The sequence below is a fragment of the Epinephelus lanceolatus genome, chromosome 21 (genome assembly GCF_041903045.1).
Source record: "Epinephelus lanceolatus isolate andai-2023 chromosome 21, ASM4190304v1, whole genome shotgun sequence".
NCBI lineage: Eukaryota > Metazoa > Chordata > Actinopteri > Perciformes > Serranidae > Epinephelus > Epinephelus lanceolatus.
Genome location: NC_135754.1, coordinates 31,773,328 through 31,794,885, shown reverse-complemented (window position 1 = coordinate 31,794,885; position 21,558 = coordinate 31,773,328). Strand labels below are relative to the sequence as shown.

The 21,558-nt window shown below is 43.0% G+C and overlaps 1 protein-coding gene across 1 annotated transcript in view; it reads right to left on the bottom strand.

The window, feature by feature from the left end:
- The window catches only part of sema4gb (sema domain, immunoglobulin domain (Ig), transmembrane domain (TM) and short cytoplasmic domain, (semaphorin) 4Gb), a 69,496-nt gene that overhangs the window by 18,222 nt on the left and 29,716 nt on the right, over positions 1 to 21,558 (bottom strand). Inside the window, exons 3-10 of the mRNA XM_033610817.2 lie at positions 15,426 to 15,574; positions 14,924 to 14,986; positions 14,494 to 14,592; positions 14,319 to 14,412; positions 11,768 to 11,881; positions 11,254 to 11,408; positions 5,359 to 5,534; positions 1,323 to 1,461 (exon numbers count right to left, since the gene is read on the bottom strand). Of these exons, the coding sequence (XP_033466708.1) occupies positions 1,323 to 1,461; positions 5,359 to 5,534; positions 11,254 to 11,408; positions 11,768 to 11,881; positions 14,319 to 14,412; positions 14,494 to 14,592; positions 14,924 to 14,986; positions 15,426 to 15,574 (989 nt within the window). The remainder of the gene's footprint in view (positions 1 to 1,322; positions 1,462 to 5,358; positions 5,535 to 11,253; positions 11,409 to 11,767; positions 11,882 to 14,318; positions 14,413 to 14,493; positions 14,593 to 14,923; positions 14,987 to 15,425; positions 15,575 to 21,558) is intronic.

Below are 21,558 nucleotides of genomic sequence, written 5' to 3'. Positions count from 1 at the left end.
GCGAGTCACTCTGGCAATCAGTAATGATGCTCATTACCCATGCCCTTGGAGCTGAGCTGCACCAATCACATTGGTGTATCTGATATAGGCGGGCCAGAGGTGAGCTAAACATGACGACAGCGCTGCGACGACAAAGTCCGGAATCAGTCAGTAAACACTGCAAGATGGCTACGGATGAACACCAGTTGTTTGAAACAGCTTTGGCCGCTACAATGAACGAGTTAGACTTGGCTTTTTCTCTAAAAGAGGAACAGAAGACGGCGCTCGAGTCTTTCCTTTGCAAGAAGGACGTTTTTGCTGTTTTGCCTACCGGATAAGGCAAGAGTCTAATCTACCAGTTAGCTCTGCTGGTAGCGCTCTGGATACGTCACCCCGTGTATTGTTCTGATTGGTTGTAGTGTTATCCAGTTGCATGCAATGATATTTTCAAATGCATGCTTGGTGCCGCCCCTCGAGTTGGGCCATTTGCATTACTCATAGCCAGACCCTAAATCTTTCTAGATTTGGGTCTGGATTTCCAGGCTACGGGTTCACACCAATGCAACTAGATGAGACGGTGTATCATCTCTGTGCAACAACTCTCTGTACTACTTTTGATTTGACCATTTTACTACAAGCCGATTGGCTGTTGAAATAGGTGACGTGCTGGCGATTGAGCAGCAGAGTTGCAGGTGAAACCATCAGCCGGCTTAAGTTCTGTTTACCATCTCTCACACAACTTCCGCAGTATAATCCAAGTCTCATTTATCCAGTTGTATAATCAGTACTTCCCAAACAAACAGCGCTTTCAAAGCCAGACTCCATTGACAAAAAACATAATTTTACCTCGCTGAACACAGGAGCTGCTGGTTTACTGCTACAATGATGAGTAGTTAGCTTGTGTTATTGTGTGCCTTTGGTGAATCCGAACTAACCCTTTAAAACACCAAAGTCACACAATAACAATAACCATAAGTGGTAGACCAGCAGCTCCTGTGTTCAGTGAGGTAAAATTGCTGTTTTTCTCAGTGGGGTCTGGCTTTGAAGAAAGCACTGATAAGTTTTGCTTTTAGTTCAGTTTCCTGTAAGAAAGGGCATCTGTTTGGGAAGTACTGAGCATACGACTGGATGAGACTTGGATTATACTGCACATGTTGTGAGATAGTTCATTTTGCTTTAAACGCGGACCCCTTTGACTTCAATGACTTTTTTGGACTCTTTGTTCACAGAGGAGATATGTGAGAAAAGTTTTCTTCACAAATTCAATGTAACACAGTTTAAGTAATTATTATACAAATGGTCATTTTTAGGGTGATGTTTTCCTTTAATAGATAAAAACTTACAGATCCAGGTCTTGGTTCTGGAACTTTCCCCGTGTACTCCCTCCACTTTGTGTCCTGCACCTCCATGTACGGCCCCTCGAAAGCCTTCTGCACATCTGAGAAGGCGTACTGGCAGATAGCAGATGCTTTGATATTCTTCCTGAAAGACAATCCCCACCCCCACCCCCACCCCGAAAGACACATCCAGAGGACACAGTCAGGATTAATGATTCAATGTTGGATAAACACTGAGCAGTTATTATCGAGGGAGCAACTGCCACCCAGATCGCATTTCAAACACATCACAGACCGTAAGGTGAAAAGGTTACTCGGCTCCTCTCCTCTGTGAACAGTGTGGGCGTTCAGGTGGTAAAGTCTTATTTTTCATGCTCTCATTCTCCTCTTGGATCTTATCAATTTGTCTTGAATGGACTTGTGGGAGTGGTGTCACTGACAGGTGTGTAATTTTCACTTTTTCACCCATCATCCACTCCTGAAGGAAGTATTTGTTTTGCAGTCTTTTTGACACCACAGTCACAGCCCTGAAAAACCCACTCCCTGTGAGTCACAAATAAAACTGCCTCATTTGTGGTTGTGGTGAAAGAAAAGGTTTGTCCAACAACATAACGACAGCATGAGTTGGGAACCAGGTGACCCTTAATCTCAGGCCCTACAGGTGAGATTAGTAATGGGGGGAAAATGTGTTCGTCACATTCTTAGGTCCATTGTGCGCCCACCTCGGTCTTCAAAAGCATTCAAGTGAGAAAAATGAGATTGAAGTGAAACCTGAATCTGTCTTCAGCAGTGGTGAGTAGGATGGCTCAGGGGCTTAGTCACCTTTCAGACACCTGAGTCTAACACACACTGATGACTAGTGCTCACACAGGTGTGTGTGTGTGTGTGTGTGTGTGTGTGTTTAAACACAAGCAGCATGAAAGAAAGAAAGAAAGAGAAAGAAAGGAAGAAAGCAGCAAAGAATGAATGAAAGACAGAAAGATAGAGCGAATGGAAGGAAGGAAAGAAGGAAGAAAGACAGACAGAAAGAAAGAAAGATGGAAAGATGAACGAAAGGAAGGAAGGAAGAAAGAAAGGAATAAGGAAGACAGGAAGCAGCAAATGAAAGAAAGAAAGAAAGAAAGAAAGCAGCAAAAGAAGGAGGGAAGGAAGAAAGACAAAGAAAGAAAGAAAGAAAGAAAGAAAGGTGGAAAGAAGGAACAAAAGAAAGGAAGGAACAAAGGAAGGAAGACGGAAAGAAAGAACTAAAGGAAGGAAGGAAGGAACAAAGGAAGGAAGAAAGAAAGGTGGAAAGAAGGAGCGAAACGAAGGAAGGAAGGAAGGAAGGAAGGAAGGAAGGAAGAACTAAAGAAAGAAAGGTGGAAAAAAGGAACGAAAGGAAGGAAGGAAGAAAGAAAGCAGCAAAGAAAGAAAGAAAGACAGAAAGAAGGAACAAAGGAAGGAAGACGAAAGAAAGAACTAAAGGAAGGAAGAACTAAAGAAAGAAAGGTGGAAAGAAGGAGCGAAAGAAAGAAAGAAAGACAGAAAGAAAGAAAGAAAGAAAGAAAGAAAAAGAAAAAGAAAGAAAGAAAGAAAGAAAGAAAGGGGAAGGAAGGAAGAAGAACGAAAGGTGGAAAGAAGGAATGAAAGAAAAAAGGAAGGAAGGAAGAAAGAAAGACAGAAAGAAAGAAAGAAAGAAAGAAAGGAACAAAGGAAGGAAGATGGAAAGAAAGAACTAAAGGAAGGAAGGAAGGAACAATGGAAGGAAGAAAGAAAGGTGGAAAGAAGGAGCGAAAGGAAGGAAGGAAGGAAGAAAGAACTAAAGAAAGAAAGGTGGAAAAAAGGAACGAAAGGAAGGAAGGAAGAAAGAAGAAACAAAGCAGCAAAGAATGAAAGAAAGACAGAAAGATAGAGCGAATGGAAGGAAGGAAAGAAGGAAGAAAGACGACAGAAAGAAAGAAAGATGGAAAGACGAACGAAAGGAAGGAAGGAAGGAAGAAAGAAAGGAAGGAAGGAAGACAGAAAGCAGCAAATGAAGAAAGAAAGGAATAAAGGAAAGAAGGAAGGAAAAAAAGAGAAAGAAAGAAAGAAAGAAAGAAAGGGGAAGGAAGGAAGAAGAAAGAAAGGTGGAAAGAAGGAATGAAAGAAAGAAAGGAAGGAAGAAAGAAAGATGGAAAGAAAGAAAGCAGCGAAAGAAGGAGGGAAGGAAGAAAGACAAATAAATAAAGAAAGAAAGCAGGAAGGATGGTAAGAAAGAAAGGAAGAAAGAAAGAAAAAGAAAGCAGCAAAAGGAGGAGGGAAGGAAGAAAGAAAGACAAAGAAAGAAAGAAAGCAGGAAGGACGGTAAGAAAGAAAGAAGAAGAACTACCCGCTGTTGCGGTGAATGAGACAGACGGAGAGGTTGAGCTTGAATTTCCACAACAGGAAGTGCAGCAGTAAAGAAAGTGAAGATCCAGAGAGGAACAGATTTCGTTACTGAACCGATGCGATGCAATCCTCTCCATCACAATCTAAACACCCTTGGGACAATTTTATGCAGCATGACTCTGCATATCAGCATAAACACACACTCACATCGCTGCCAGATATTCCACCGGCAGACATTGTGCTCTGACACTGTCACATCAGCTGCGACTGCAGCCTGGCTGCTGCTCTGTTAAAGGGTGAGTTTGGTATTTGTCAAAGTGCTCCCTACTCTCTCATGTTTTCATGTCTAACTGACTAATAGGAACAAAATAATTTGAAACTGGTTCATTATTGAGCAAGACCACTGCAGCCGGCAACCGCCAAACAGACTGCAATGTAACCACTAGGGGGCATTTGTTCACCGTCAGTGTATGTCCAACAAAAGTGCTTATTGTTGCCACTGACAGGCTCAGATTGTCACTATAAGTGTCTGACAACATTATGTAAAGGATCCCCACAGAGACAGACCTTTTTGTTAAAGAGTAAAATCTTTTTTGTTTAACCAGAAACAGCTCAGAAACTGCCATAGCCAAACCCACCAGACTCCATTTAAATAAACAGTAATTTTAGCATGTATAGATCCAGCATATTGTAACATACAACTGGGTGAATTGAGGGTTTATTTCAGTCAAACCAGAGTTAGTGATTGTAGGAACATTGGAAAGATGAACCCAGATGGCTTGGGTGAGTTTTATTTTGTTTATTTTCGACTTTCAATGACGCATGTGTTAGATGATAAAATTACTGTTAATTTAAATGGAGTTTGGTGCCTTTGGCCATAACAGTTTCAGGGCTGTTTTTGGTTAAAGAAAAGGATTTTATTATATGAAAAAAAGGCCTACCTCTGCAGGGATCCTCCTTCTCCAGCTTCTCCACACAGTGTAGTGGTATTTTAGACCAAAGCATGCTACCAACTTCAGGGAAGACCCGTAAGCCATAGAGAAATGGTTATCCCAGTTGGGCTGAACTGGAACACCGACTGCGAGCCAGACCTTATCACCCAACCTCAGTGTTGGACTTCACTGATGCTCTTGTGGCTAACTGAGAGTAAATCCCTGCAGCCAGGTTCCAAGATCTGGTGGAAAGTCTTCCCAGAAGAGTGGAGGTTATTATAGTTGCACATTAATTTCCATGGTTTTGGAATGCATGGTGGCTGATAGAGCAAATGTGCTGCACACACAAAAAAATTTGACAACACGAAAAAAAAAAAACATGCTGCAAAAACCCCTCTACATGACGAAACCTGTTTCCAGGGGACTCTGATAAGTGATGCCCCGGCTGGACACACTTCTTGTTGCCATGATTTTTGGGTTATCAAGTTGTTAAAGTCTACTATCTGTCAGTGGTGTTGGAAAATCACCTAAAATGTAAGGTTTTTGGCTCATTTAAACATTGATCTCGATGAGACTGAGCTGCCAGTGAGGTGTTTTGCAAAATCATAGTGGAGATCCCAAAATTTCCAACAATACCAAATCCGCCAGGCTTTGCAGAAATGTGTATAAAACAATGCTGATACATGATATTCTTATTGTACTACACTGTACTTAAAGGGCAAAAAAAGCCATTATAAAAGCTAGAATTTGGTGTTGTCTCTTACCATTCCAGGCCAAAGACGCCGTAGAAAATGCTGCTTTGAGCATCTCGACCCTGCAGGACGAACACACTGCGCAGGATATTGAGGTGCAGCTCATATTCTGGGACCGAACACACCATTCTGGCCTTGAGGAAGGATGTCCACTTCCTCTGCAGGGTCCTCTGGCCTCCCCAGTCATTCTGCACACAGAGGAGACAATGCATGGATGCATAGGTAATTAAATAAAGTCACTTAAGCTTATAGATTCTGCCTTTTAAACGACAAAAATCCATCCACTCCCTGTACACATCAACGGGTACTGATCTGCAATTGTAATAATGGTGAAATGAAGATATAATCATCGACAAAAAGACAGGAACAGAATCATAATGTACACATAACTATAGACACGTAAAGAGGGGAGGAGGAAGTGAGAAGAGTCTTATGAAACTGGAGCTGAATGTTAGTGCCTACTTTAGCACATTTGCTCTAATTGCATTTCGGTAGCACTGGGAGGCGTAGCTGCAAGACATCTCTCCCTAAAAGAGTAATTTAGCACACCTCATTAGAAGAGAGACGGAGAAAAAGAGACACAGACTTCTTTTCTCTTTGTTTGTTGGAATTATAGAGCTTCATCTTTCTTCGTTTATGTCTCTTGCAGACGCCTGTCGTTCATCAAAACGCTCTGCGCGCCTCGGCCTCCCACACAAAGAGGCAAAGTAGCTTGAATCGACATATCACATAAGTATGGAAAACAAATATGCCCGTATCAAGAACTGGCATTAATAATGCCAACTCAATTTTTGATACAAGAGGAAGATAAAGAGAGGGAGGGACTGCACACAAATGCATCCACTCTTCGGGTTCATTCTGTCTGCAAATGGGGTCGTGTTTACCATGTTCACGAGAAGAGTCCATATTAACGCCTCCCTCTTGAGGTATTCACAACCTTGGAAGTGGAAATTTTCTGAAAGCTCTGAGTTCACAAGTTGTGACGTGTTTGCAGACATTTTAAGAAAACTTTAGAGTTTTATCATTTTAAATATCTGAGGGAAATTTTCCCTTTCCTCTATCATTATGCCTTTGCATTTTCTGCTTTACATTCCCTGCTCACTGGCTTGCTAAATTGTTAGCCTCACTGGCTTCAAGACGCCAGCAGTCGCCATTGCCTATAGCAGCTGTGTTTTCGCGACTTAACCAAAGTTCCAATTGAAGGCAGCGTTGGTGTTGGTTAAGATGGATGCCACTGAGAAAGTAAAAAAAAAAAAATTAGACATAACCACTGTGATGTGACCCAGTTGTTTATTTTGAAACCTTGAGTTCGGCATTTTGGCTGCCGCCATCTTGGAAATTTGGAGCCACAAGTGACCACATTTGGATGAGAGGGTGGTGCTAACCCTAATGCTAGCTGCTAGCTTGGTTAGCATGATACAGTTACAGTCTATGGTTCATAATGCTAACGTCCTTACGGGGTTGGGGTGGGGATGTGTGTTACGTATGCGTAAAATCAATGCGTAACTTTAAGCCTTAATAACGTTTAAACATTTAAAATTCACCACCAGTACAATTGTCATTAAGTGGGAAATTAGCTATAGAGACGCAAACCATTTTTTGTAAAAGGCTGTCAACATGTTGATTTCTGCTGTAAAGTAGGAGGTTTTTGACATCAGGATCTATAGAAATTGACTCGCTTTTGGAGCCAGCCCCAAGTGGCCATTAGAGGAATTGCAGTTTTTGGCTTCATATTTCAGCCCCGGAGGTTGCTGCTCAAATGGATACCAGGTTATTATCAAGGAAAGAACTAAAGGGATGCACTGATAGATTACAATTTAGTCAGTCAAGTCCCGTCCGGGTCATCGGGCTGTCATGACTTAAATCCGAGAAAATAAGAGTCAAGAATTCCGGCATAGCGGCGTAAAGATATGCCTGTGGGGATATTAACCCAAGACGACATGATAAAAACAGTTTGAGCCAATGGGTTTCTCAACATATAGCAGAGAAGAAATTGTGCAGCTTTTCTTTCTTAGCTGGAGATACATGGAGCTCCACAATGGACAATACTAAATCATGTCAGAATGGCGCTGAATTGTGCTCTGTATGTTCCTTAAAAGACCTTGTTTCCATGTAATTTACACCCTTCTCTGTGAAAATGGGTCATGGTTGCAGGAGAAGTACATGCAGTCTGGCTGGGAATTGACAAGCAGAAGAGGACAACTAGTTAGGCAGCTCAAAAATGGCAAGTCTTCTGTGGATTGAGGCCAGAGGCTACTGCCAGGGCCTTCACTATATGCAGATCTGCCTCCAGCCAGCATGGAGTCTGGCTGCCACAGGGCTGAGCTGGGGACCAGCTCGACATCTGCATGTGCTGCTGTGGCCTAGTTCAGACTGAGTTATTACACTCTCGACTGCTCTGACAACTCCACAACAGCGCTGATGAAGAGAGAGGAGCTGAGTCCAGACCTTATTTCCAGAAATTACTTATTTTGGATGCAGAGAGAGAATCAGGAGGAGATGAACTGTTTGAGTGTGTGGGATTAAAAAAGTTCAGGAAGTGAAATGCTCACAAATTATTTCGCTGCCTGTTTGTGAGAACGTGAAATAATGTGCATGGATAGACAGCATTTAAATGTATAACAATCTCATGCAAAGCATATCTACACAGACAGACATAAAAAGAATTGTAGCAAGGGTCAAAACCTGCTGCTTAAAGTTGGCTCCAAGAGGGTCCCCATAGACCCCAGTGTTTAAAATGCCCACCTTTACAGCAGAAATAAATGTTTGCAGCCTGGTATAAAAAGTGATTTTGGTCTCTACAGCTAATTTGCCCCTTCATGACAACTATACAAGGGTGAATTTTTATCTTACTCACCCGATTACATTTTATTAAGTGTTAAAGTTATGCATAACCTACCATGGTAAAACCCTAGATTCACAGCTGTTGCTGTTGTTATTTCAGTGAGTTTTCAGTTCATGAAAGTTATTGTAATGTTTTGGTTCCCTAAAACAGTCTTGTTTAGCATTTGGTTGTATTAAAAGTCCCTCTATGGGTCGGATGTTCAGTTTTTCAGGGAAATACATTTTATTTAATGGTTTGAAGCCTATTTTTGCTAGCGAAAATTAGCATTTAGCATTATTAACCATAGACTATAAATGTATCATGCTATCCTAGCTAGCAGCTAGCATTAGGGTTAGCACCACCCTGTCATCCAACTGTGGTCACTTCTGGTTTCATGTTCAGTTTTTCCAGTAAGTACATTTTGTTTTAATGGTATTAAGACTGTTTTTAGCATGTGGATATTAGCATTAGCATTATCACAGTTAGCATTGCTAGCTAAATGCACTGTGCCAACTAAGCTAGCAGCTCGCGATAGGATTAGGTCACTTCTGGCTCAAAAACAAACAAGATGCCGACAGCCAAAAAGCACCACCTTAAAGGATCGATGAAGCTAGAAAAGTTATGTATTCCACTTCTGAGAAGATGCTATAAATTGTGATGAAAAATGTCATATTTGTAAACTGTATCGCCACCTGCCATTTTTATCTATCCATCTATCCATTTTCATCTGCTTATCCCAGGCCGGGTGGCGGGGGCAGCAGGCCAAGCAAAGCACCCCAGACACCCCTCTCCCCAGCAACACTTTCCAGCTCCAAGGCATTCCCAGGCCACATGAGATATGTAGCCTAGTCCCTTCAGCATGTTCTGCGTCTACCCCAGTGCCTACTATATCTGGTTGGGTTTTTTGGGGTTTGTTTGTTTTTCTTTCCGGTGCTGTTGGCATAATTTTAGTAGCTTCCTCTTATATGCATGCGGTTTATGGTCTGGCACCTGGTCGCTAGGGTTGGGTCGGTATGAGAAAAAAAAAAAAAAAGGTCCGGGTTTTGTAAAAAAAACGCATCAAGTCGGTAATACCGGATTTTCGCCACTTGGAGGCGCAATTGACTCATTTAAAATAAAAAAACGACCTTAGGACAACAGAGTGACAGTAACAAGTTGTCTCTTTTATTTTTTACAAATAAATTTTGCAGCTTACTCAATCAGTGCAAACAAGGGTTGTCTCCTTTGTCTGGCTCAAAGCTAAAGTGTTGCCATAGTGGCGCATTCTTTGATTTTGTCAAGACTAAATTGTCCGCCATTATCGACTCCCTGTCACTATTAAACAAACTCCAGGCTACAGTAGAGGCGCATGCACACTCGCACCTCCTAGCTCAGTCCCCGCCCCACCCCCCTCTCTCTCCTGCTTGCTGTGCACTTGGTGAAGAGGCAGACACAGGTGCTCACAGACTCGGGCGTACTATAAGCGGAGCGGACTACGTGTAAAAATGTCCGTGAAAAATCCCCGCGATGTGAAAAATACATGCCGAACAGTCTTTTGTGTGACACTGGTGCGCGGAGTGCTTTGCGCGCACAGGGCTTGCGGACATCCACTTTTACCGGGCATCCGCTCCGCTTAACATACCTTCTGCCCGAGTATATGGTCCGGTCGGTCTCAAAAAATAAAACCCGGTCCAAGACAGAGTACCGGACCGAATTGGTATTACCGAGAACTGACCCAACCCTGCTGGTCGCCACCCTTTTATTAAGTCCCTGACATCACCTGCATACTGTGCTCAGGAATGTCTCCGGGTGGCTTCAGACCTAGAGTTCCCTTGGGACTAATTTTGTCACGAAGTTGCATAATTGCCTGGAGTTAAATGCCTTGTGCGAGACAGCTGCTCTTGATTTTATTCAGAATTTCCATGTAGGAAAAATCCAGGAAGTAAACAAAACGTTGAAGAAGAGTACACTTGCAAGATAAATGTGACACTTTCTAATGTCACAATGGAGGGACAACTACGCAGGTTGATTTTAGCGCTGCTCAATGTGGACTATATTGCTGTCACTTGAGTTTGATTGAACCGAACCAAACAGGGCAGGTGTGAAAGCACCCTAAGTGATGACTGAGAGGGATTATTTTTGTATGAGTTTATACATTGTTTATTAAGAAAATCCTGTATAGTGTACCATTAAGGAAGAAAGCTTTCTGGTTTTGAAATTTTAGTTCTGTTGACATTTCACGCACACAATTTGCACTGATTGGTTTGCACGGTTTAACTCTGATTGGATGTTAAAAGTTGACTCCTGAGTGGTTGATTAATATCACATTCATTGATTTTTCCTCTCATACATTCATGCAAATCCTCCTCTTATACACAGCTGCAGGGGTTTGAACTTATTTCCGAACATCGTTCCACCAGCTCGAAGACTTTTAGACACCTTTTTGATCCCTTAAAAAACAGCAACACTGATTTAAGCACAACAGCATACTGTGATGGTAATTACACCATCACGCATGGCTAAAAGAAATGACAGGGAGGATGACAGAGTGGAGGAGAGGAGTTGCTGGGTATGCTGTCTAGACCAGAGATGCTGATTGTAAGTGAAATGAGGTGAGAGGAGAAAAAAGAGGAGGAGGAGGAGGAAAAGAGGGCGAGATGGCAATGAAAAGAGGGAGAGGGTTTGCCATTGGAGGTGGAAGTTGGTGGACTTGTAGTTTGCCTGGCAACAGTGGCACAGAAAGAAACCGCTGTCAGTGAAGAAACCAAGATTAGAGACAACCGCTGGTTCATTCAGCACTGAAATAACCGTAAGAGGAGAATGGCAGCTGAGAGAGACGAACAGAGAACAGAAAGTCTCCTTAAACCCATTTACTTCACTCTGTATCAGTGACGTAAAGCGTGTAATAATCCCACCAGTTTTGCTCTTTGAATACTGGCAACTTTTCTCTTCCCTCGTTTCAATCCTTTCTTTCCATGACCTTGTAAGAAATCTGCTATGTGAGTTTTGTCTTATTTTTTTATTTTAGAAATAACTTTCCAAACCCCTAAAAAACATGAATATGATTATGATTAACAGTATTTGGGTTGGTTTTTCTCTCTGACCTTGCAGACTCGGGCAACCCTGGACACCTTGGTCTGGCTCGGGTAGGCAATCTGCTCCTGACTTCTCTCCGTGAAGAAGAAGTAAATCTTGTCGTCGTCGCCAATAGAGCTGTTGATGCTCTCCTTCAGCAGCACGGAGCCAACAAAATCTGCCTCTGTACACACACACACACACACACACACACACACAAACAACACACACTCAGATCCACATGTCCAAACACAGACCTATTAGCAGCCTAGGAAGTGTCTCCTTGGAAACCAAAAGATGGAGCTTTTAAGTATGATTGAATTGCCACAACTAAGCCAGTTAGAGCTGCAGTGCGGTGCAGTTTTTTGATGTGATTTTCAATCTCAAAGTCAATCAGTTTTTGCAGTAACAGCGAATCATCCCATGAGCTAAAAATGTGCAAAACTGCAATGAGGTTTGGTCCATTTAGTAGTATAGTATATACTTCATATATTTGAGGATTATCTCCTGTCTTTGACTTGAGTTGTCATGTGATGTATTTACCCAGAAGCCATCGGGTGGGAGCTTCCTCTGTCCTGAGTGTGGGGAAGGGGAAGTTTCTGCGCACGTCTGGAGAGCTGCGAAACTCATACTGAGAGGCTGTGAACATCTCGCCATCTGATTAACAGATGAAAAGACAGAGAGAAATTTGGACGTGAGAGTTAAATCAGATGTAAATGAAAGCAGTTGGCATGCTGCAGAGTAAGTAGGCAAACTGACCTATCACCCAGTGCGGGTTTTATATTTGTAAATGCTAATTAGATATAGATCCCAGCATGCTTAAGTTGTTAAAGCCGAACCAAGAGAATGTTTGAATGCCTCTCCTGAGTCTTTATTTCAATTATATTCCATTATAAAGGATATGTTAGTCTGCTTTAACACAACATTCACATGCCCACACATTTAACTGAAACTAGTATTCATCTCCATCAGTCTGCTTTAGTCAAACTGAGTGAGCATCTTCCTCCTAATTAATTGTAATTGTTGGTGTGTTGTCCAGGTAATAAAAATAATTAACTGTATCTTAACGGCACATTGCAAAAACAAAAGTGCTCAACAGGGGACAAAAAGATTAGAACACTACAATTAAATAAAATCAGAGGATGAAATGGAATAAAATACACACACTTAGATGACACCAACGGGTGAAATAACAATTAAAACATAGAAATGATCAGAAATGGAAAAACTTCAAAGTAATAAAAGGCTTTTAAAGATTCTAATACTGGAAAACTCTTATACTCACAGTAGATTCAGAAACAAACCTATATGATAAACACACAGGGGGATTTTTGTACTGAAATGTTGTAACTATGGAAGACACCCACATGTTTGTTAGGCTATATTACCTCCAGCTGAAGTCCCATTTCTTACAGTGTAGTCACATTAGGAAGGTAACTCTTCACAGCCAGTACAGACTGGTAACCAGCAACACATGTGAATAATGTAAGGTGGTAGAGACTGTGTGGTTTTGGGCTGTCCTAGAAAAAAGATGACCAACGTGAAAGAAATGTGGCGATATCGATATGTTGTGGCTCTAAAATGGTGGTCAAGGATGGCTGTTGTCACGGTCTTGTGGTCAAAGACAGCCTGGGATAAAATTCTGACAGTGTCCGACCGACGTCTACTAGCCTCAACCGACCCCTTTGGACGCTAAGAAGCAGCGGCTCTACTCTATCTCTAAGAGGAAACTCACTTTGGCCGCTTGTATCCACGATCTCATTCTTTCGGTCACTACCCAGAGCTCATGACCATAAGTGAGGGTTGGGACGTAGGTGGATCAGTATATCGAAAACTTTACACAGGAATTCAAGTATTTCAGGGTCTTGTTCACTGTAGCTCTCACGCTAGTTAAATGTTTTGTTGTGGATTTTTCTATAGCTCGAATTCAGCAGAATTTTAATGCTTCCATCAATTTGCGAAAATGCCACAATGCAAACAAGCGTACGACATCATCTGGTGACTTGGAGTGACCTTTGAAGCTAGTGCTAGCTACTTGCATTGTAATAGAGAAACACTGACTATATCAAATTGACTTCAAAGTCTGGTTCGGTTTCTGGGGGCCTGGTGCAAATTAGCAGATATAGCAAGAAGAAAAAAGTTAGAATTGTCATCGTTGGCATGTTAGCATCTAAAGCAAGTCCTGTTGCCCTTGATGTAGCCCTCTGGATAGACTATGACCTGCATGACTGAGAATGTTAAAATTCGTACAGCCTCACAGAGCAGCTAGCATGGCTACAGGCTCGTCCTGAGTGTGAGTTAGGAATCACTAGAATCAGTTCATTAAAAAGATTCGTTCAAAAGATTTGTTCACCGAATCGTTCAGTGCTTGGCGGTAGGAGCTGACTGTGCACTGCATAGTCCGACTCACTGAACTGATACACAGCTGAGCTGCTGCTGCGTCTGCCCTGCATTTCAAGCTTGTTTATCTGGAAACTAAGTCTGTTAAAACAATGGGGAGGTGTGTGATTGTGTTCATGTGGCTTGACTCCTGGCTACATTAGCCATTAGCTTGGAGAAAACAGTCCCTATGAAAGTGTATCGCTGAGAAAAAATGATTTGAATCACTCAGGGATCAGAGTTATGTCGTTCACTGAGTGATTCGTTCACCGAGTGATTCGTCACGCAGTAGGCAGTCCCTCCCTGCACCCTGGCTGCCTTGCGACTCGCGAGTGATTCATCGTTCCCACGGACCGAATCGGCAGTTCCAGTCCCGGCCTGCACGCTCACTGCTGAGCTCAACTGAACTGAGAAATGAACGAATCAGTTCCAGAAGTAATTCAGTTCAGTACGTTCACTCAACAGATTCGTTCTTTTGAACGATTCGTTTACAAACGACACAACACTAGTGTGAGTAGGAACCAAGCATGGTGCCCTTTATCAACTATTTGATCATTAACGACTTGATAGGTTTAAAACATTTCCTCTTTTATCTAATAAAGTCTGGGAGCTTTCACCTTTTTCCAGCATACTTTCACCCATGCCTGCGTGCTGCTTTGACTGCATCAGCATATTATATATAGAACAGATTAAATGTTAAATTTGGGACACACACCTACGAGGAGCCCTGTGTATCCTTTCGCTGGGTCATACGGACACCTGTCTCTGCCCTCCTCGAAGCCTGAGGAGAAGCTGAACCGCTCTGCATCCTTACAGACAGAGAAGACACAATTAACCATTGTAATTTTAGTGTCGTCATAATTGTACTGAAATTAAAAGACAGCTCTTACTATGTAAGCACAAAGAGGTCTGAAGGCGTTTGTTCCGCAGGCGTACAGGTGAGTCTCATTGAATCTCTGCAGAAAGCGGATGTGATTGTAGCACTCCGTCTGCAGAGAACAGAGACAAACAAGGTTATTTCTGGCTCCACAATGAGCGAGAGCTGCAGCAAACACGGGGCCAGTCGATCCACTTCACACACAGGGGCTACTCCATGCAAATATTCAATGAATAAGTGTGATTTTTTTTTTTTTTTAAGGAAAGCTGGATTAAGAAGCACTTGAAAGGATTATCCACTTTGATGCCGTCAGATACAATCCACGCATCACAAAGCAGAAGTGTTTCATTTCTGTTCTGCGATAATAACGCAGTAAATAAAGAGTTTTCTCCAAAGAAAAAGTGTCTGAATAATAATAAGAGAGTGGAGTTGCAGCCGTGTACCTGATTGTCTCTGCCTTTGTTTAGACACTGCTTCTTCTGTTCAGGGGAAGCATCCCAATCAATCTGCAAACAATGGGGAGGTGGTAATAAGGATGACTCAGTTAGCTCAATAAATAGAGAGGGAAACATAGATAGATGAACAGAAAGATCTATGGACAGAGAAGAGGAAGATGAGGAGAGGAAAACAAGACCGTGAGCGTGTGTGTGTGTTTGTGTGTGTGTAATAGACAGGAAGCGAGGAAAGAGACAGCTCACTTTATTTTCTGGCTGCGTCACTGATTCCTGACTCTCTTCTGTAACCCTTGAATAAACGCCTGGTGCATTTAATCCCATATCCATAAAATTGGAAGGAACACAATGGGATTTGCTCAATCTGCTTAAGGCTATTATTAGTTTGTCCTCCTTTAACGCTTTGGAAATGGAAGGAAAACTTGTGAAATGGGGGGTTTGCTGTTTCTTTGCGGCAATTAGCGTGTTGATCTTTGGTCTGTATGGCACTCACTGTGAGGTTTGCAGGCGTGGAGATGTTGGTGGTGTTGAGCGCGTGCAGGGCTCCTCTGCCTCCCACGAACAGCAGCCCAGCATCCTCCTCCAGCAGGAGGGTGCTGTAGTTCCTGGAAGAGCCGGTGAAACGGGCGCCGCCCAACAGACCTGCAAATATATGAAACAAATAATATATATTTTTTGTAATGGTCAAAACCACTTTTGGTCTGGGGTCAGCAGTTTGGGAAGACAAAACCAGATGCACAACTATAACTAACTACCTGGTTCTTATTTATATTCTGATATCTTGTTGACTTTGTTTTGGGGTTTTCTGTTTGTGATCTTCCTCGTTTCATGTTGTATTTTGTAGGTTCTCTCCTCATGTGTCATGTCTGATCTTACTTCCTGTCTTTTCTGGCCAGTTTGCTATCACACCTGTCTTCCATCAGTCTTGTTAGTCCCTCCCTGTTCCCAGTCTTCCCCTCACACCTGTCCTGTAGTAGTCTTGTTTGCTCCACCCTGGTGCCAGTCCCCATTTCCCTCCTTTTGCCCGTGTCTTCCTACTCCAGCTGTGTCTCATTCTTTTGATAAGTTTGTGGTGCTGTTTCCTGCTTGTTTTCCTGTGTTCATCATGTTATCCTGGTTGTTTTTCAGTTTTGTTTGGGTTCTCTTTCTTTTGGACTGAGTTACCTGCCTATTTTTTAAAGCTCGCCTTTTGTTCCATATCCACCAGCCTGCTGTTCTGCATTTGGGTCCCTTCCTGAACTGATATGACATTAAGAGGCAGTGCACATGTGTAACACAACAGGATGTTCAACACACCACCACCTCCATTTCCATGACCATTTTGCTATGTTTTGTTGGGGCTGAACTCTCTGTGTGAGTCTCCCACATTCAGCAAAGACACACCCCTTCTCTGCATCTGATTGGCTCTGACCCTTATATTCTTCTTTGCTGAAACAGGGTGAGAAAATAAATTAGGCGTGTGTGTGAAACCGCACCCTGTTTTCTCCTTGAGTGACAACAATGAAGAGAACTGTTGATTGTTTTTTCCATCAAGAAAAGTGCTACGGTGTCTGTTAACCTCATCCTGGCCCTGAAAGGCTCAGCTCAGCCTCGACATCATCAGCATAGATAACCACTCAACCACCTGTCTCCCTTGTCCCCGGTAAAAGGCCTAATCCTGATCTAATATTTTCAGCGGAGACAGTCCCATCTGACTCCGAGCCAGAGCCTACCACACACAAAAGGGCCAAATTATTATGAAAAAGAAAATCTTGTCCAATTTCTGCGGCTCAGATATGATAAAACAGCCAACGTTGCACATTGCATTCATTGCGAAGGGTGCAACCAAGGCATGGCTGGGAACAGCGCCATGATCTGAATTGAAACATTAAAAAGCACAGTGTCTCCAAGAAACACGTCCTGTGCCGTGACAGCTACATGACCTGCAGAGGTTTCCCCCCCTCCTCCCGCAGCGTTTCAGCACCAGGCAGCTGCACACTGAAGCGGTGAGGAGTTAGAATTGATGAGACCTAATAAATTTAACACTGCTCATGATATAACCAAAGACAAGATACCTTTTTAATAAATGTAAGTCCCAGATTGTCCTCAAGAAAAAGAAAAATATGTCTTGGGTGCACCTATATTATATCCTGCTAAACCTAAATGAAACATTGATTGTGGGCGATGTTGGAAATCCATGGAAGGGCAATGCTAATTTTTAAGGAGGACCCATTTAAGAAATAATTTTTCTAAATTTATACTACTTTATTGAGAAAAAGTTCTTGTACAGCAGCTTGTGTTTACAAAACATCAAAAATTTATGCATTTGGGAAGCTGGCCCTTTTTTGTTAAATTAAAATATAAATGTTTTATGAAGATGTTTATATTTCTAAAACTGAGGTAGTTAAAAGAAATGGTCATGTTTGCGCCATTTTCAAACAATATCAAGTCTCATGAAGGGCCATTTATGAACGGCTCCAAATTCTCTGCTTACTGACAGTAAGAATAATTTCTATCTTGTCTTCACACTCATTGGAGAATTCCCAAAGTCGACACACCCCAAGTGAACATGCTTAGCGTGACAGCACGAGGGTGAGGCTCGACAGCAGATCTGGGAGATGGGGGGTCGCTGGAGTGATTGCTGAGAGGAGTGTCGAGAGTGTGGGGACGGGGGCACAAGGGGAGGTGAAATTTCAGGGCATTCAGCAGGATTGGTGCCCCAGTAATGCCAAATCGCATCAGTCGTACTGCCACAGCATCATCATCTGTGTGTGTGTGTGTGTGTGTGTGTGTGTGTGTGTGTGTGAATGTGGGTGATGGAGGAGGGTGCAAAAACACGGATTATTAATCCATTGCGAAATAATTGGCCTGGTGCACTAAACTAAATATTTGAACACGCTCCGGTGTAGCACCTCAGAAATGGGGGCAGGTCGCTCTGCTGCTGCGAGACAATAAAAAAGGAGGGCATTGTTTTTTCCTCCTCTGTGCAGAAGTAGGTTTACAGAGCTTTGATTTGCACCAAAACTGAGATGCAAGTAGAGATTAACGTCTGATTAAATACATCTGACACACAGAAGAAGATGAAAACAGCACGTGCAGGAAGAACAACAGACTAAGTGAAGGTATAGACAGTGTTGCACGGAGGAATATGAGTCAGCAGAGAGCAGATGGGTATATTAATCAGCTCTCTACTGTACCTCCCTCTCCTCCTTTTCTTTCTAATGGCAGCCTGTCCACGCTCCCAGTAATAAGACAACCTATATTTGTCCCCCACCCATCGATTTACTGTGGTGTGAAGTCTTGCACGCTTGTCGCGGTTGATCTATTCTCCTGTTCATTGTAATGTAGCCAGAAGGGTCCAGTGCACCTGGAAGCGCTGGGGGATCACAGTGTAACTGCTGCAAGTGACGCTGACATGTTATGTTATTTTATTTTCCATGGTTCATAAAGTTCTCTTAAAACGTATTGAATTAGATCAGGGTCAATTTAGTGCTACTTCAGTGGCAAATGAGAGTGAAATGCAGCAATATAATCATACAAATCTTTGAAATTATGTGATTTATGTGACAAAATATGAGACAAAGCTCACAGTACAATGCAGCACAACTGAGCAGCAGCCTCAAAACACAGGCTGTTCTCATGCAAAATTGTACATATGCCCTTGAAAAGTAATATACCACAGTAATATGGAAGGCTGTGATTGCGTGACCAATGCACTGACTGGAATAACAAACGAAGGAAGTATAAGGACCAAAAGTAGGCGTCAGGAGGCAGGTAGGCGCGGAGGATGGGTCAATCAAACACAGGACTTTGTGACAAGTTGTGTTTGGACCCAATTGCAGCACACAGAGAATACAGTTTGTAATGATGTTACTGTGACAGCTTAGCAGGTAGGGAGCAGGGCTAGTAACACAAACCAGAAGGGAACAGGCAGAAGGTGGGTCAAGGCCAGGCGGAGGGTCAAGAAGCCAGCAGGTACTCAACAGGACGCACACACAATGGTGGGAGTGGTGACGGTGAAAATGTTTGGACCACGGGAAACCACAGGTAAGCTGACTGGAACACTCACACTGTAGCATCGTAGTTGTTGGGTGGAAACGCCAAGCAGCCACAAGCAAACAGGAACCAAAGACACTGAAGCAGGTCTCATGGTTGGGGACAGAAGGCTGACGCGTTTACCGGGAATCAGACGAAAAAGTTAGGTCAGAGGCAGACAGATTCGGCAACGGGAAATCAGTTTAGAATAAAGTTTTTTTTTTCAAATAATGCAGTTATTAACAAATACTGGATTTGTTTGCCTCCACTGATTGTCCTTCTGTGCACCAACCTACCTTTTGACTAGGGATGCACGCGATTAGTCGTCTAAGCGATGAAATGTCTGCCCACCAGAAATATTAGTCGGTTAAACCAATTCGTTTTTTATTCATGTACAAGGTACATGAATAAAAAAAAGCTTACTGTCATGCAGACACCCGCCACTAGTGGGGCTACAGAGCCGTCAGACAGCAGTCCCCCTCCCGCGGTAATGCTCGAGTAGACTGGAGTTTTAAAACAGCATGGTGGGAAATTGGAGAGATGTCCTCTTGCAAAACCTTTCGTCTGGCAGTATTTCGATCTCGAAAATGAAAACAAGGTAGCATGCAGGCTGTGTCGGAAAAAACTGGCATATAATCCCTCGACTATTTAAATGTGCAACCACATTCAACTCAAACATAAAGGCCCGAACATACTCGGGCAGAACGTACGCGGAGCGGACTCCGCGGAGGTCCGCCCAGACCAAAAGCGGACGTCCGCAAGCCCTGTGCGCGCAAAGCTCAGATTTTACGACCGCACAGACTCCGCTCCGCGCACCAGTGACTGCTCGGCATGTATTTTTCACATCGACGCGCAAGAATTGTGGGTAATGTAGTGTGTTTCACGGACATTTTTACAGGAAACTACAACGCGGAAGTGCACTCGACTATGGAAGCCTGAATGACTGCGGACATTCCTCGTGGAGTCCGCTCCGCTTATAGTACGCCCGAATATGTTCGGGCCTTTAGCGGTGCTAGCCACACTCAGACCAATGTGATATCGTTCACCTGGAGACGCTGTGATTCCGCGCAGTCTGAGAAGATAACGAAGCCCATCATGACAATGACCTTGCAAGATAAGCTTCCACTTAACTTTGCTGAAGGTAAAGGCTTCATGATGTTAATGGAATATGTTGAGCCTAGATTAGTCGATTTGTCTTAATCAAAAGTTTCGTTTAGTCGACAGGGAAATTAGTCGCCAGGAACATCCCTACTTTTGATCAGTACAGATTGAGTTATTTTATTTCAACTGTCAGAGTCGTGCATTTGAATCCAATCTCATCTGGTTCACAAGTTGTACACAGTATTGCATCGAGGTTAAAAATTTCAGTACCCTAACAACACTACCCCCAGACATCCAGCCTCTTATGTACCAGTTTTCTTACACCACCTAAAATCTAAGACACCCCATGAAGCTTTGGTGACGCCTAATAAGGGGCTAGACCCCCACATTGGGAACCAGTGGCCTAGGCTGCCTTAGATACACCACCAACATTTTTCAACACAAAGTGACTCCTTTGCTGAGTAATACTACCCATGACTAGTAAACGGATTATGGCGTGTGAATTTGGTGGAGTTCCCCTTTAAATCAGGAACTACCCAAAAGATGCTGAGGTGCAATATCCAGCCTGACTCACGCATAGAAATACTGCAAGGGTGATGAGTAAAAAGTCAACATATCTATGCCGCTGTTACCATATTCAAGGTCTAAATGCGATGCAAAGAATGCTCACCAAATACACACAGTGCAGTTTGGGACAAAAGTGAGAAGTTTTCAGTGAAGAGTCTGGGTTAGGTTTCAGGAAATGCTGCCAAACCAGTTGAAGGATCCTCCGGAAATGAAACCTGAATCACTATTTATGCAAGACACAAGAAGACAAACACACTTCAAGGCTTTGACTCGACTCTACTATCTCAGCCACGGCACTACTAAACCTTCGACTGCTATAATATAATACATAACCACTGTGATGATAATAAGGATGACAGCAAGTCTCCCGGCGTGTTTGATCTTGCATAATACAACACAATGAAGACTGTTAAGAGTATTCCTGACATCACATGGAGGTTGTTTTCCTCCCCACATGACTGGCTGCTTGTCTAACTGTCACATGGACACACTGGGTGATGACTGCGAATGCCCATCGACTCTCCTGAAGACCAGGCAGAGACTGAGTCAGACTGCAGTCTCTCTTGCCGCCCACCTTCCTTCCTGTCAGCCTTTTTCTTACTGGTTCTATCACTGACAGCCAGACAACCACAGGGAGCCTTCTCACTGGTCAATAATTAGGTTATTATCATACTGTCTCCGCTGTGCACGTCAGACTGATTATATGCATGACAGCTGGGAAGAATGACACTGTGCATATTGCTCCTGGTGGAGGAAACCCGCCACAAAAGTTACATCAACCGTGACATTTAAGGAATTTAATCTTCCAAACATTCATTTTGAGCCATTAGCGTAAAGATACTGAACGCCTCTGCATCTCTTTTTGTAAAGAGAAATTGTTTCATGGCCAAAATCACGCAGAGGCTGCTGTGCTCCCAGCATTTCTGAAGCTTTCAGAGTTTCTA